The sequence below is a fragment of the Leptidea sinapis genome, chromosome 25, assembly GCF_905404315.1.
Source record: "Leptidea sinapis chromosome 25, ilLepSina1.1, whole genome shotgun sequence".
Lineage (NCBI taxonomy): Eukaryota > Metazoa > Arthropoda > Insecta > Lepidoptera > Pieridae > Leptidea > Leptidea sinapis.
This window is the reverse complement of record NC_066289.1, coordinates 7,629,222-7,645,808: the sequence shown is the minus strand read 5'-3', so window position 1 is coordinate 7,645,808 and position 16,587 is coordinate 7,629,222. Positions and strand designations below refer to the sequence as shown.

Here is a 16,587-nt window from a genome sequence, read left to right as displayed (position 1 = left end):
GAGTATCGCACGACAAGATGGCTGCCAACTGACAAAGACCACATAGAGTGATGTACCATAGGGTGGAGTGAAATTGCTCCTACAACAAATCACACCTTGACAGCAAACACCTCAATAAACTTTTACTGAAGTCAGATACCAATGTTGTACTTTACTAACTAATTTTGAATCTAGTATAGAAGTTTGAGCATAAACTCCTCATTATGCTTGTTCGACTGATACTTTCGGTTATAAAAAGAAATCTTGTAACTAAAGCCTATTTTGTAGAATGATATTACAGTAACTCGGTTCTCTTTATCACGCCATTTCATTATTATTATAATCACAAGAATATTCGACACAGACTGTCGCGAAAATGAGAAAACACAATTAATATTTATATGATGACTGATGAGGTTCCATATTCAAACGTTATATTATAATTTTTTAATTGTAGCAATATTTATAGCCAGACTAAGGGTAACTATTACTCAGACTAACGCCTGTAAATCTCCGAAGGTAAAATGCAAAAGTAATATTGAGACACTACCGACATAAGCTTTCAATCCCTCATTCACTTTCTTGGGGGTAAAGATTGATAAACTCATAATATGTACTACTCATTATACTTTGATTGTTAACCTGAAGTAGTTATTTAAATTAATATTTTGCATCGTACTTTAAAAATCCATACAACCATGCGTCCTTATTAATTTATCCTTTTAAATGTGAAATTTCTATAAATTTTCCCTTATCAGCATACTTTATTATTATTTATTTATTTATTTATACTATTAATCATTTACAGAAATAATCTTAAAAGCTAACATAGTCCCGCAAAACTGTTTGGACAGTTTGCCTGCAGGATCAAGTCTCTTGTAATTCATTAATGCTTATTAGAACATTGATTTTATACATGTGTAATTAACAAATATTGATAAAAATATAATAAAAAATCTAATTTTAAAATAAATAATATTAATATTTCTTAAGTTTAGTTTTAAATTTTCTTTTACTGGTTTCTAGTCGGATGTCCTCAGGCAAGCTGTTTAATAGAAAAGGTAGGCGTATGTATAAGTTACTTTGTGTATGAAAGATTTGTGGAAAATTTGAAGAAGTAGCCCCTGCATTGTAGAATCAATAAGTCAGTTAGGACAAGTTATTATACAATGTGAATAGATTGACCATGATCAATGAAACTGAGTCGAAGTATACTTCGACTACCTATAGGTACCTATTGTGGCAACCGTACCATTAAGGTCGCATGGGGCTTCATTTATCATGTTACATTTTCAAAGTAATTTTTAAACATACCTGGCGGCCACTCTTGTCCATAGACAAATATTTCAGATCGCGCAATATCCACTCTGTTCCAAGTGAGAGCCAGGGAGAGTTGCTCGCTGGCTGACAGATGCTGTGCTCGGAACAGTGCCGTCAGGATTACCTGGTCCAGTTCCTGTACTTCCCCACCTTCTGCGCGTTCTTGAATACGGAATACTGTTATCTGAAAATGTTCTTATATAAGAAACTGCAGGTTTTTTTATGAAGACGCAGGAGCTAACAAACGGGCCACCTGATGAGATCACCCGCGGCCATAACACAAACGTTGCCGACCTTATAAAGCGACGAATAGACGAACTTATGAATTTGAAAATAGAAAACGCACTGGTACGTAGGGGGCGATGTTCGAACTGGGAGCATCGTAGACTCAACGGTTCTAACTATTGCGCCACCGATCTTTTTTATAGCAAATTCACAGAATGTAAGTATTGAAGGCAAATCTAGGAATGCACTAGTGGGAGGCTTCTTTTGCACAGGATTCCGGCTAGATATAGGTACCACAACGGCGCCTATTTCTGCCGCGAAGCAGTAATGTGTAAGCATTATAATTCTGTTTCGGTCTGAGGGGCGCCGTAGCTAGTGAAATTACTGGCAAATGAGACTTAACATCTTGTCTCAAGGCGACAAGCGCATTTGTGCTCGGAATTTTTGGGGTTTTTCAAGAATTCTGATGGCACTAATTGTAATGGGTATGGAGTATGAAATACCATCAGCTGAACATCCTGCCCGCCTCGTCCCTTTTTTTCATAAAAAAAACTCCTATCTCTTTTTGTAGTATGAAATACAGTTAATAGACTGCAGAGTAATCGAAGCGTAGAATTTAGAACGCTCGTCGATAACTTCAAAATTGAACGCAATATGAGCTCTTGCATGCATCTTCCAAATGCCGTAGATATTGACTTCAAAATGATCAGATTTAGCGTATCTTATTTTGCTATCCAAGCTAACTACAATATTTCAGTAAAAATCAATAAAGATTTGGTTATACACAGTTCGATTTTAAGCAGGAACAGAATGGACATGGCGGGATAGGTCAACCTCAAATCAACACTATATTTATTTTAAATTTTCAAAAATTCTTGAATATGTATTAAACTTTACCCCTTCTTATACCTTCGGTACACTGTGAATAAAATTTCAAAAATATCTAAATAACATGACGCTGTAAGAATAACTGTAAAAGTTTGCAGGTTTTCCAAACTGTAAAAATTCAATGAAATTGAATGTTGAAATTGAAAGTTTGCAAATGTTATTTACTTCTGATATTGTTATTAATATAATATTAAGTGAGATTTGTATTTAAGTAAAGTTTTCTACAACTTTTAATCAATAACACAAATTATTGTTTAACATTATCAGTTGTTATTCACTCTAGTAAGTAAAAATATCACAGAAACTACTAATTTAAACTGTTTCTAGCTTTAAAAGCCTATAATTACACCTTTTGAATGTACAAGTATTGTCAATTTCTTGCCTATTGTTTCCATAATATAATTAAATACAACCGATTATAACTATCGTAGTTAGAGCACTAATTTTGTCCGTAAAATAAGTCAACTAAACAGGTAAGTATGCTATTCCAACTTCTCTATAATATACCTTAAGTATTTCATAAGCAGCTGTGTGAGTAACTTCTAAACCATATTATAAAATCCATTAAGCGTTCTCTTACCGAAGCACGTCTCTAATAATGAGTTTTTTAATCTTCCGATATAAATTGTGAAGTAATTGGAATTGCTCACGTGGAAAATTATTCATTTATTAAATTTTACAGGAATTATGCTCAAATGGTACTGATTTTCTTTTTTGGAAACACAATTTGTGTAGGCTAGTTTCGTTATGGTTTTTTCTTCATCATCATAGATGAGGATAAACAAACCTTTTAGATTACCTGATGATTAGTGCTTATTGGCACTCATACTATTTTGCAATCACCAGAGATTTTTTATATATATATATTTTAGGGTAAACATTTTTTATGATAATAAGGGGCGACACGAGCTGCGAGCAGGACGTTCAGCTGATGGTGATTGGTACGTCTTGCCCATTACAATGCAGTGTCACTCAGGATTCTTGAAAAACCCAAAAATTATTAGCGACACTACTACTGCGCTCGTCACCTTGAGACATAGATGTTAAGTCACATTTGCCTAGCAATTGCACTAGCTACGGCACCCTTCATACCGAAACACAGTAATGTTAACACATTAATGCACCACGGCAGAAATAGGCGCCGTTGTGGTACCCATAATCTAGCCGGCATCCTGTGCAAAGGTGCCTTCCCACTGGCATTTCATGTGGTATCAAATTTGAAACACTTTGCAAAGAAGGTCAATCGATGTGAATGATGTTTTAGTATTTTCCGTATGATGCTGCGATACTGAAATTCAGCGGCAATCTAGACCTTATAACCCAGTAAACCTTAGGAGTCTTTCCTATATATTCGCAATGTAAACAGCTCTTTCAACCAGCTGAGGTGAGGTTGCGAGATATTACTAAATGATCATGCGTCAAGTAATGATCACAGCATATCGTTATTTTTTATTATTTTTTTCTTAAATTAATATCCCTCACTTCTTGTACTATTACATATTCTTTGCTTTTGGGATAAAATATACAAATTTAATTTGTACCAAAATGTTTGGACGATGCGGGACACAACCTTTCCAGTCAACTCTTGTTGAACAAGATATACAAGGATTTTCGATCGAAGCGTCACTTTTACGGGCGGTTGGCTGGGTTGGTTGGGCTCGGACGGAACGCGAGACGCGCGGGTACGAGTCCCACATCGTCAATAAATTGTGGTATAAATTTAAGTGAATCGTAATTGGTTAGGTAATAATCGTAACACAATCTAGTATTTCTTTATTTGGCGTCTATCCTTTCCTTTCCGGGAAACTGATCCCGCGGTATGTCTTAGATCGGCGTGATTTTGGCTCGCGCGCAGCGTTCTGTTAATGCGTATTATTTTACGTGAAGCAATAGATTGCTTATAATTAGTGTGATTTAAGTGAATGCATCTGAAAGCTATTGAAACAAGCTGGAAGACCATGCAAAATAAACCAATTTAAAAACAAAATAAGGGTCTGAACGTGGTGAGGGAATAGTGTGCCGTATGGCACTGTTTGTTTTGGTGTATCTGAAAAATCTTGTGGCCTGGGGCACTGCCGATTTCAGAAAGCTTTAGGTTATAAGGTAAGAAGGATCAGGACTAACAGTTTTTCGGAGCAACAGCTCTACGCAACGACAAGCAATCAAGCCGTTCCGATCACCGAGTATTCCAGCATTGTTAGAGCTGATTGATACTGTGTTCCAATTGCACCACACGAGAGATAAGAAGAATACTCCATAAATGCGGCAGGATCGCGCTATTTAGAATGTGGGCTGATTTGAAGGTTAAATTATTTAATAAATCAACATACCAAATTCTTCTTTTTCGTACATTGCAGCAGTTCACCATATAAGCACTCGGCTTGCTGTAAGCCAACCTCGAAGGTCTTCTGGATGGTACTGATGAGGTAGTCCCGCATTGCCTCCAGAACTGATTGTTCACCAGTTTCTGACGCATACCTGAAAATTGCATTAAATTAAATCAAATGCTTCATAAATGGATATTTTAATGGATATAAATACCCAGAACACTGTTACCGCTCGTTGAAGCGATAATCCAACCGTTTTATATTTGATTCAAGTTTCGCTTCTAGAAAAATCTTGGCTGGTTTGATAGCAAATAAAATCTAAATGAAAACGCAACCCAGGGTTTGCGGAGAGGAAAATTAGATAGATTACAGTGGAGTTAATCATAATATTATGAGTACTTTTACAATATTTCATCATCAGCCGGAAGACGTCCACTGCTGGAAAAATGCCTTCTCTAAAATCCCCACGACGATCGGTCCTGCGCTGCCCTCATCCAATGTACTCTGGCGATCCTGGCCAGATCATCAGTACATCTCATGAGGGGCCTACAAACATTTCGTCTTCCGGTACGTGGTCGCCATTCGAGGACTTTACTGCCCAACCGGATGGCCGTCGAACTATTTGCCCTGCCCACTGCCATTTCAGTTTCGCAATCATTAATATAATTCACACTTAAATCTATTATAAGCCCTTAATTCTAGAAAAGAAAAAAACACCAGCAAATAAAAACATAGAATGAAACAGTGTTTACTAATAAATGCTTCATTTTATTATATTCGGCAACCTACATTAATTTTAATTATAACATAACAACTATGAATTAGTGCGGCAGAATTTTCGCCGGAAATTTCGCAACAATACACAAAACAGAAACATTTGGAATACTAAATTATATACACGCTTTTGTATTCAAATATTATCTCGAAGGCTGCACTGCATGATATATTTCAAACATGACGCCTCTCAAATACGTACACGGTTCCATTTAATTTAAATTGTTTCATTGAAATAATAATGAAGACTTCAAAACTGTGTCTGATGAAAAATATATATAAAAAATCCAGACACGCGACAATGTGGTATGGACAACGCGATCTGAAAAGATCACAAACGTAAAAAAATTAATTAAAATATTACTTTTACGAAAAATCTTAATGTAATAAATAGTAGTAAGAAAAACTCAAAAACACGCTTTATATAGGAAACCATACTAAAAAATTGATAATTTATTATGAAATTACAAAAATTAAGATCAATTCCTGCCTTATACGATAGATGAAAATTATATAAATTAACAAAAATCTTATTTTGCAAAATGAAAATGAAATGGATTAATTTTATCAAATGTATTGTCATCGGTACTCGATAAATCGACGAAGTTTGAACGAAATCTGGCCGTTAAAAGTGGGTCAAAATCGCGCCCATATGAGTCGGTTACACACAAACATACACACAGGTGAAGCTATTAAAAAGCGTGTAAAAATACAGTTTCAATTTTACAAAGAACATAGTGTTGTATGTACGAGGGTAGGAGACGCTTCCTATTGACCGGTATTTTATTTACATAACAAGAATTGATTTATTTTATACCCCGAATGTTAAACATGATCATATCCCGATATGCTGCTTAGTTCGTTTTTTATTGTTGAAATATTAAAAATACAAAATGTGTTTGATGTAAAATATCACGCTAAACATATGGATAAGTTTCTGTGAAAAAAAGACACGAGACGAGCAGGACGTCAGCTGATGGTAATTGATACGCCATGCCCATTGCAATACAGTGCCGTCGATGCATGTTGTCGAAAATGGATAAAACGGGAATGGTAAAGAGGTTTTCAAGAAAAAAATCACAATGGCAAATGACTTTTTATTGCACGCTCCACGTATACAGAACTGTATAGCGGAAAACACCAATGCTTTTTTGAATGATTTATTAATGACAGCTCTACCACTACCAGTGACCACCTGAATAAATGTCTTTTCCGTCACGCAATTGACATTTGACATTCGATTGTATCAATGCATTAAGCAAAGTCCTCTTACGTATGTCTTTCCGTTCGCGATAGACTCACAAACTTCTGAACTGAGTCGAGTTTCTTATGTTCTTCTCACGAGCTCAGCTTTTTACGAACATATGGTAAATTCAGTAATTTCAAAGAAATATTTATAGTGACGATTCAGAAGCGCTTAGTTGAAGCCTTTGAATCAAGTTTATTTGACTTTCACTTTGACTGATTTTATTGGCGTTTTCACTAAAACGACTGAGTGATTCATGACCGAAGTCTATGTATTTAATATGTATGGGTTTTGTGTATAATGGTTCAAAATATGACAAAAAATTCAAGCCACCTGGGAGCTTGGATCCGTTTGTGTCCATGTGTTTAAAGGAATTTTATCACTTGTCATTATTATTAATTAGTCTAGTAACAATAAAACTCGGTTAAAATGAGTTTATAATCAATGATAAGAGCAACCTTGGAGTTTCTGGCTCATTCTTCTCTAAGGATATCTGCCTTCCGAATGAGCTGTATGAAAAAAAATGACTGAAATATGATTTACCTATGAAATAAAAATATTCTTGATTTGATATGATGTTTTTACTTTATCTATAACACTTTCGACAGAGTTCATTTTGATATATTGTCTATTGCAGCCTTCCTGGATAGTATATGTATTTTTTTTGTCTTAATATAAAAAAAATAATCAAAGTATCGTATGCACATTCAGTATTTTCAGAGAAAACTCTGCAACAAAACTTTCCTTCACGTATCTGATGCTTTTGTTTAAAGTCCTCTATTGAATTGTCTAATGACGTTTCCTTTTGTGCTATTTACGACAAACTTTCCAGAAAGTTCTCTGTTTGTCGTATATTGAATTTGAGACCTTTTCAACGATTTATGCAATTTTCAGTATTGTTAATATTTTCAGTATATTATTGTAAACAGAATTTGGTCTTGCTGATTGGAATAATTAATATATTTTCTATTATTAATATAAAACAATAAACCAGAGAAAATAAAAATATAATAAATAGAGAAAGAGAAAAGTCACTTTTTTCAAGAAATGACCTTTATTTTAAGTTTTCAAATCGTAAGATCTGTTTTCGAGAAACTGTTTTAACAGTACAAGTTACGTAAAAGATTAATATTTAAATAATATCATATTTTTTTTTACTTGAAGGGTGCAAAGAACAAACGAGGTCACCTAATGTTAAGTGATCACCACCGCCCTTTCTCTTGAGGAAACATCAGAGGAATCACTGGAGCGCTGCCGGCTATTTAAAGTGAGGAAGTTTTATATAATAATAATAATAATATATTCCAAAGTTTGGTAGTACATTGTAGATAGTACCTCCAATGACGCACTGTGGAGGAACGCCACACATGCAGATGCTGAAGATTATCGGGCCACCAAGTTTATGTGAAGATGGGAGGGAAGGAGAATTGGGAAAGAAGAGGGAATGGAATTAATGAAGGTTTATTTTTTATAGTGCAATCCTGCATACTCGTCATCTTTGGACAGGTATCGACGTTCAGCTGGTGGTAATTGATACGGCCTGCCCATTTGAATGCAGTGCCGCTCAGGATTCTTGAAAAACCCAAAAATTCTGAGTGGCACCACACTTGCGCTCGTCACCTTGAGGCGTAAGATATTAGTCTCATATCACTAGTTACGGTGCCCTTCAGACCGAATTATATAAAATAACAGTAATGTTTATACATTACTGCTTCACGCCAGAAATAGGCGCCGTTGTGGTACCTATAATCTGGCCGGCATCCTGTGCAAAGGAACCTCCCACTGGTGGATGACCTCTAACAGAGAGAGATGGCGAGAAATTATGAGGAGTATTACATCTGCCCCTATTGAAACTTCTTGACAATAACAACCGCTCTATTAAGATGGTTCGCTCTTCCCGAGAACCGAGAAGAAATGTGAAGGTGGAATTAGTTGGCACAATGTGCTTATCCGCCGTTCCCGCCCGCTTCTCGGGGCGAATTTTAAAAGGAAGGAACGTTGGAATTCAAAAAATATGTAGCCATAAAACATCTAGGATAAATTTCGCATCGAATAGTGGTACTTTCATGTCAATACGATCAGTGGTTTAGGCTTGAAAGAGCTTCAAACAAAGACCATTTTCATTATATATATTAAGATTATGATGTTACTTACTTGTGCACGAAAGCAATGAGGTCCGCAGCTCTGCCGCTCCCGTCACAAACAACCACCGGAACTGGCGGAGAATCTGTGACGTACTCCAGGACGGCTCGCACGGTGTTCGTACCTCCCTCTATCACCAGGCATACCACCGGAGTCGACGAATGCGTGTCTGTTGAGGAAAACATGATGATGCTTACAATTATAATATTATGAAATAGGAAGATCAGGCCGGCGTGTCTATTTTATTTCTTAAAAAAACTTGTGCGTGTCCTGTCACAGAAGTGATAATTGAATGAAATCAAAGTTAAACTATTTAATATTGAAATTGTTTAACTTGAGAAAAGCTTAGGTTAATTCTTAAATTGAATGAATATTAATATGGTAATTTAAGGCAAGGTTATTTACAATTAAATTATTTTATTGAATATAAAATGTATTTTATTCTTAGTTCCAATTCGTGAATATTATGTACATTAGAATTTTATGTATGTACATAATTAGTATAATTAGTTAATTCTATAAAAGTAGCGATTGGTTAGAGTGAGATATGAGGAGTCTGCATACCGCTGCCGTATGCGTGAGAGAAAGGGAAGTCAGACAGTCTGGCACCGTAACGCGTTACGTTACGAAGCGGTTTACCCTCCCATAAGAAGTTACCACTTTAAAAAACCCGTAGATTCTTGGCACAGAATGTTGGCTAATGGTTACGCAGTGGTCAAGCAGTATAGTACATTACACAAACATTATTGTGTTTTGGTTTGAAGAACTTCTAGTGAAATAAATGTGTGTGTAAAAGTGAGACTTAACATTGGAATGAAGATAGCGCTCAGAATTTCGGATCTTTCCAGAAACCGTATATAAAAGCGCCCATTTTTACTGGGCCTCCCTTACCATCAGATGAATGCTTTTCTCATCACTTCATATCTATTATATTGCGGTTACAGCTAAAAAAGTATGGTGTGATTCCTTCGATGTTACAAACGTAACCAGAGCAAAAACCATTCTCCAAAATAACCCGATACAGTAAATTTCAACGAAATGTTTATAAGCAAATTCCGTCTATAAATTAAAATTAATTACAGATTCAAAAATATTATATAAGCTATTAACAAGAATTGCCATATAAATTGTATTGATCTTTTCCTTGCTAGTTGATAAGAGATGGCGCTAGTTGTATTCATTAGTAACAATCACACTTCTTTTATATTTTGTATAATTCACACTATAGTTTTATAAATTATAGCCTATTTGTTATTCTGGTGTGTAAGCTATATTATTGTAAAGTTTCATCAAAATCTATTCAGTAGATTTTGCGTTAAAGAAGTTCAAACATATATCCAGACATACAAACTTTCACATTTATAATATTAGTAGGATTATACGTCTAAATAGAACTGTGACAGGTGTGAACACGTCGAAAAAACATTGTAGCAGTCGAGGCCCATTGTAGAATGGAGGCTAAGGCCGGTCCAACATTGGAAGCGGAACTTCTCCCGACCAGACGGTCTGGGCGGTTCTGGTCGGCGAGACGCTCCGTGTACCCTCCTACACTGGAGCCAGTGTTCGCTCTGGGAAGGGGGAACAAGTCTGTACTGCTCTAACAACAACCAAACAGGTTTGTTTTTCGTCTAGTCCAGACTCCAGACAATATCGACACCTTTCCTCGGCGAGAGTACACACAGTACTGACTCTGGATTCTGACTGGGTCGTCATCTCCTATCTAGCTGCAGTGTAGGAGCGCCGAGTCTGGACTGGTCTGGTCTGACCGGGTCGGGCCTGCTGGCCAGACCCACTCCGTTTTCAATGTAGGACCGGCCTTAGACTCCTTTCATTCTACAGCGTGTCCCTGGTCGCATGGACCGCTACCAGTCGAGTTACCATATTTTCATTATTTCGCGTGTGCACTTCGCTTAAGTCTTTGCAAAATGCGTCTTTGGACAGTCTCAATGGTGTTAGCGTAAGTCTTTTGGTAACGGGTCCGAACAGCAGAACCATTTTGCTTATAAAAGCCTTCATGTCAGGCTTTACGCGTAGTGCTAGATATATTCTTATAGCCTTTCTTTCGCATCCGACCATCCTCATAAAAAATAATATCAGTGGTGTAAAATAACTACTTACTTACTATATTATATATAATATACTTATAATATAATAGCACGCATGAACATGGACATTAGAGGTGGCCAGAAGAAACAAACATTATTGAAATACATTTCAGTCGCATTTTCATCTTAACATTCCCTTCTTAATGAAATTCGTGAAATCGTTGTTATTTTAAAGATTTCTTTTATAAACCCCGGCGGTGCTTAAATTAATTAAATTTTTTCAAGAATCTCTTCACAGTCATTCTTATAACATTTTTATTTAGATTTCTAAGATTAGTTTTCCAGGATGAAATTATTTTGCGGGTTTATTAAATTGGTTTTTACTTTTTATCGTGAAGAATGCGATTTTTATATTCAAGAATCCCAAAATTTATTTTTTGTCAGATGCTTTTTATGTTTATGATTGCGATTGTTAAGGACTCCCCAGAAACTCCCCAGAAAAGCAAAAGAGGCAAATTAATGGCAAGAAAGATGAATGTATGGCAGAACCTTAGATAATAATTTATACGTCTAGATAGAGCCTCTAGCTGTTAGGCGACGCATGACAACAGGACAGGTTTGTTACCTTAATGTGCATAAAGGCTACGTCTTACACTCACAATTTATTAGTCACTTTAATATAGGGTGCGTGCGTTGCAGAAAGAAGCGGTTAACAGTTCGCCGCTATTTTTTTGACGTGTTCACAGATGTCACAGTCTTTGTATTTTCTGGTCTTCATGTAGCTATATAACTGATTTATTTATTAGAAAAAAATAGTAATTTTGTGCTTCCGTCAGTCAACACAGTTGCATCGCATCTGAATATTTTATATAGGTTAATAAAAGGTGAATAAATTATTCTTATATAAATGTGGCCAATAAAAAATATATACAAGACTTGAAACTTATTTTGAGGATTGGTGTCCGCTGCGTTCCAACTAGATACCGCACTACCTGAGAACAATAGCTATTTTATTACGGCTACTATTGAATGCTTGTGTGCGTGGCATCTTGACACATAATGGCATCTTTCAAATTTTGTAACATACGCTTCGGGTTATTTTACATTGAAATTAATAAAATACATTGTTATCACTAATGATATGTGATCCCAGTGTCTTTCTTATTTCTTGTAGTATTATTTTTAAAAAGTTTTACTACGTAACCTGGCATTTATTTTCAATTATTAGCAAATTTTAACAGAACATGTGGCACGTCAACGTCACACATTGTTCGAGACTGACTCGAGTACACTTACTTGTGCGTAGTATTAGTTGCCGCACTCTGCGACTACGCCTGCGGTATCTAGCTGTTTTCCCTTAAGGCGAAGAGTAAGCAAAAAACACGCAAATATGGTGTTTTTAGACAAGTTTTGGGTGGTATAGCATTTCGAGCTATGAACACTACTTAATCCTGTTACACATATCCTTAAGTCTTATTTGTAAGTTGCTAATGCTTGCTGTTGGTTATAATTAACACTGCCGAACCTTTTTTAACTACCACTTTTCTTTGAAGTTAAACAAGTTTTTGGCATGGCGTGACGCGTTTTTTGGTACTTCTCTCAGAAAAGTTATTCTTATAGCTTGAACTTTTTTGTGTAGGTTAATTTATTCAGATTTGTAGTGAACAACGAGGATTGTAAGCATATAAACTGTTTTCCACGCAAGAATTTTGAAAATATTGGCTTTGTTACATAGAGATTGAGAGGTAAATTTAAAGAAATTAACATCTTGACTGTTGCTTCTCAATATATTCTTGATAATGTAATGTATGTTCATAGGCACATAAATGAATTTGCTAGAAACTGTCATAACCATAATGTCAACAACAGGAACAGACATAAACTTATAATGCCTACTACTCGTCTACGTCGGGTTTATAAGTCTTTTGTGGGGCGATGTATATGCTTTTAAAACAAGATCCCAGAAAATGTTCAAAACAAAAATATTACGATATTCAAAAGAATTGTTAAGAAACGTTTGTGTGGTAAAGGTTACTCTAACATAAATGACTTTCTTAATGATGCTACACATTGGTAATGGAGCGACCGCCCTAAGGCTATTAAATAATAAGTTTAATTGTAAATTATTACTTTGTAAACATATTTTTTGATGAAAAAAAGCCCGCTGAGTTTGTTGCGCCCTTCGTTCTCAGGTCTGAGGCATTCGTTTTGGAATGGGTGGTAGTTTTTGACTTTCAATAAGTGATGTCACATCCTATTTTGAATAAAAAATTTTGAATTTGAATTTATCACACTCAGTTATGTTTTACGTTAGTAAAGTCTTAGCAAAGTCTGAGTACGTTCTATAGATTTCAGCGTAAGACTTAAACTAATATATTATTTTGAAAGACATAACATTTGACTAAAACGTATATATTCCACATACTGTAGTGTGATATCTTTTCTATACCAGTGGGAGGCTCCGTTACACAGGAAGCCGGCAAGATTATGGGCACCACAACGGCGCCTATTTCTGCCGTGAAGCGGTAATGTGTAAACATTACTGTGTTTTGGTCTGAATGGCGCCGTAGCTAGTGAAATTACTGGGCAAATGAGACTTAGCATCTTGTGTCTCAAGATGACGAGCGCAATGTTAGTGCCGCTCAGAATTTTTGGGTTTTTCAAGAATACTGAGCGGCACTGCATTGTAATGGGTATGGCGTATCAATTACCATTACCTGAACGTCCTGCTCGTCTCGTCCCTTAATTTAATATATATATATATATATTCCACGTACTGTAGTATTATATCTATTATACAGGTTGTCATAAAAATAGCGTAGTTTTTACGATGTGTTTTACGACACCCAATGAATATCGAGATGTACGGAATTTCGGGGGTGGATCGTGATAAAAATTTTACTGCGTGAGTAATAGCTTGTGGCTCAATTGACGGTTATTTGAGATAGTGACACGTACGCCACTTGAAGTGTCAACATAAAATTTTAATGACAGATGTACAATATGTCATAAACCAGCCATAAAGCAATGTGCTACTGAAGCACTGACCTCTACTATTTACCACTGGACTGGCGGCTGTCAAAGTGCTTTTATGTTATGATATTCGCCATTTTGGCGCTGTTGGCCATGTAGCGGAAGTCTGCGGTACTACAACTAGTGATGACAACCTCAGCAAACATCGATAGATGGTGGGAGACTATTTACAAAAAAAATTGTGTACTTTATTACGTTGATTCTTGAAGTATAAATAACACGGAAGACGACCGAAGTTAATTCAAAATGCAAAAAACCTTTAGAGTATTGTATTTACGTTTCCCTTGCAGCCATTTGTATTATACGTCAAAATAAGTTTCTCTGGACGCTCGCGAGTGGCGCTTCAAATAGGCACAAAAAATTTGCTGTCAAACATATGGAACAGCCTGTCCAGTGGTATTTATACAGGTCAGTGGCTACTGAAGCATTCTCGTCAGATTTCTTGCTGACAACATTACAATCTGGAAAAGTTGATAGTGGAGGGCTAGATGAAAGGGAAGAGGTATTATGAGAGTGGACCTACCCGCTAGCTTGACGACGTAACAGAACTCTCTGGTTTTAAGGCCGCCTTCTCGAGAAATCGCTAAAATATAAAACTGTATAAAGCATTTATTTTTACAAAAAATAATTATACATCTACAGAATTTGTGAAGAAAATTCATTTTTTCTTTACATTTCTATCCTTAATAAACATTGTGAAAAAAAAATCACAAAGTACCACTAACTTTTACAACTAGAGCCATGTTAATGATTCAATCTGGATAAAAATTGTATGAGAAATTATTAACTGTTCACTAATACTATTTAACATGACATAGTTTTGTTAGTAATGAAAATTGTATTATGTTTGCAATAAATTAAAAATGCTTCTAATTCTGAATTTGAACTATTTCGATCCCTCGGGAGAGGTAACCTAGCTTCGCTCGATCCCTCAAGGCCGAAGTCACAAACCTTAAAGACTTACCCCCTTATTCATAATAGTCTGCTAACTTAAGGTGAAGAGTAAGCAGAAAACATGCAAACAAGGTGTTTTAGACAAGTTTTTTGGTGAAAATATAGCATTTCGAACTATGAACACTACTTAACCCTGTTACACATATACTTAAGTCTTATTTGTAGGTTTCTAATGCTTACTGTTGGTTATAGTTTTCACTCCAGTCCTTCTTGAACTACCACTTTTTGCTGCAGTTAAACAAGTTTTTTGGCATGGCATGACGTATTTTTTTTAGTACAACTCTCAGAAAATTTATCTTATAGCATTACTTTTTTGTGTAGGCATATTTATTCAGATTAGAAATGAATAACGAGGATTGTAAGCATATAAACTGTTTTCCACCCAAGAATATTGAAAATATTGGCTTTGTTACATAGATGGCGGGCCGGAAGCCGGAACTCATATCGCTCAAGGTCGCGGGCATTTAGTGTCGCCTTAAAGCATTGCTAATTCTCACTCTGTCTTCTTCTATTGACCTAAGTCAGAATGTGAAAAAACACTCCTAAGCGGCTGTTTAAAGTTAGCGGACCATTATGAATAAGGGGGTTACAATATACTAGCGTAACGGAGGTACAGCAAGATAGAAATACTGTATATTAGATTTTACGAGTGCACAAAACGAACCATTTTTTATCCGAGACTTCGGCTCGGGCTGATAGTAATATCGAGGATAATATGGTTTTGTGGACGAGTTATAAATTCTGCATTTCATTTCGATTGCGAGGAAATAATACAGTAGTATAACATGGACATTTTTACCAATTTTAGCAAATTTGAAGAAATTAATAAACAAACTAAAAAATAAGACTTGTTTCCCGCCATTTTATTTTTATCTTACGACATTGATATTAGGCTTGGGCTCCAGACCTATACAGCCTACTATTAAATTAATTTTGTAGTATATATATTTTTTTAATTAATTAAATAACCTACTATATTTTAATTAAAATTTGAATAACTTTTAAGTCTTAAAAAACACACGAGGCAAATAAATTAAAGTAAATATTATAAAATAACAAATTCTATCTCTGAACTTTTTATTGTGTTTGGCTGTATGGCTCATTTTCTTTGCCTTAATATAGATACATTTATAAGTAGATACTTTTGTGCACTTGTGCACAAAAAATCGATTTTGTGCAGCCTATATCGTGCACAAATAAACAATTTCAGAGCATGAGAAGTGAAAAGTATATTAACAATAGATTCTATAGTCACTCTAACTTATAAATAAGTGTGATAATAATAAGTTTTGCATTGTCTTAGAATATGCTTCTCCTGTTCGATTTACCAAAAGACTTACGCTGACACCATTGAGTCTGACCAAAGACGCTTCTTGCAAGGACTGACAATTGACAATTCATCTTATGAAGGAAATCTAAAATCTTAGATTAAGTATTGGTTTCTCTGCTGCGCTCCAACTAGATACCGCACTATCTAAGAAGAATAGCTTTTTTATTACGGCAACTATGATGCTTGTGTGCGTGGCATCTTGACACATGTGTAACAGGGTTAAGTAGTGTTCATAGCTCGAAATGCTATATTTTCACCAAAAAACTTGTCTAAAACACCTTGTTTGCATGTTTTCTGCTTACTCTTCACCTTAAGTTAGCAGAC

At 35.6% G+C, this 16,587-nt stretch overlaps 1 protein-coding gene across 5 annotated transcripts in view; it reads right to left on the bottom strand.

Annotated features, from left to right (window-relative positions):
• The window catches only part of LOC126972044 (transient receptor potential cation channel trpm), a 311,245-nt gene that overhangs the window by 88,689 nt on the left and 205,969 nt on the right, over positions 1 to 16,587 (bottom strand). For all 5 annotated transcript variants that reach the window (XM_050818611.1, XM_050818612.1, XM_050818613.1 and 2 more), the window contains 3 exons: positions 8,914 to 9,070; positions 4,743 to 4,890; positions 1,294 to 1,483 (listed from right to left, as the gene is read on the bottom strand). In XM_050818611.1, coding sequence (XP_050674568.1) covers positions 1,294 to 1,483; positions 4,743 to 4,890; positions 8,914 to 9,070 — 495 coding nt within the window. The remainder of the gene's footprint in view (positions 1 to 1,293; positions 1,484 to 4,742; positions 4,891 to 8,913; positions 9,071 to 16,587) is intronic.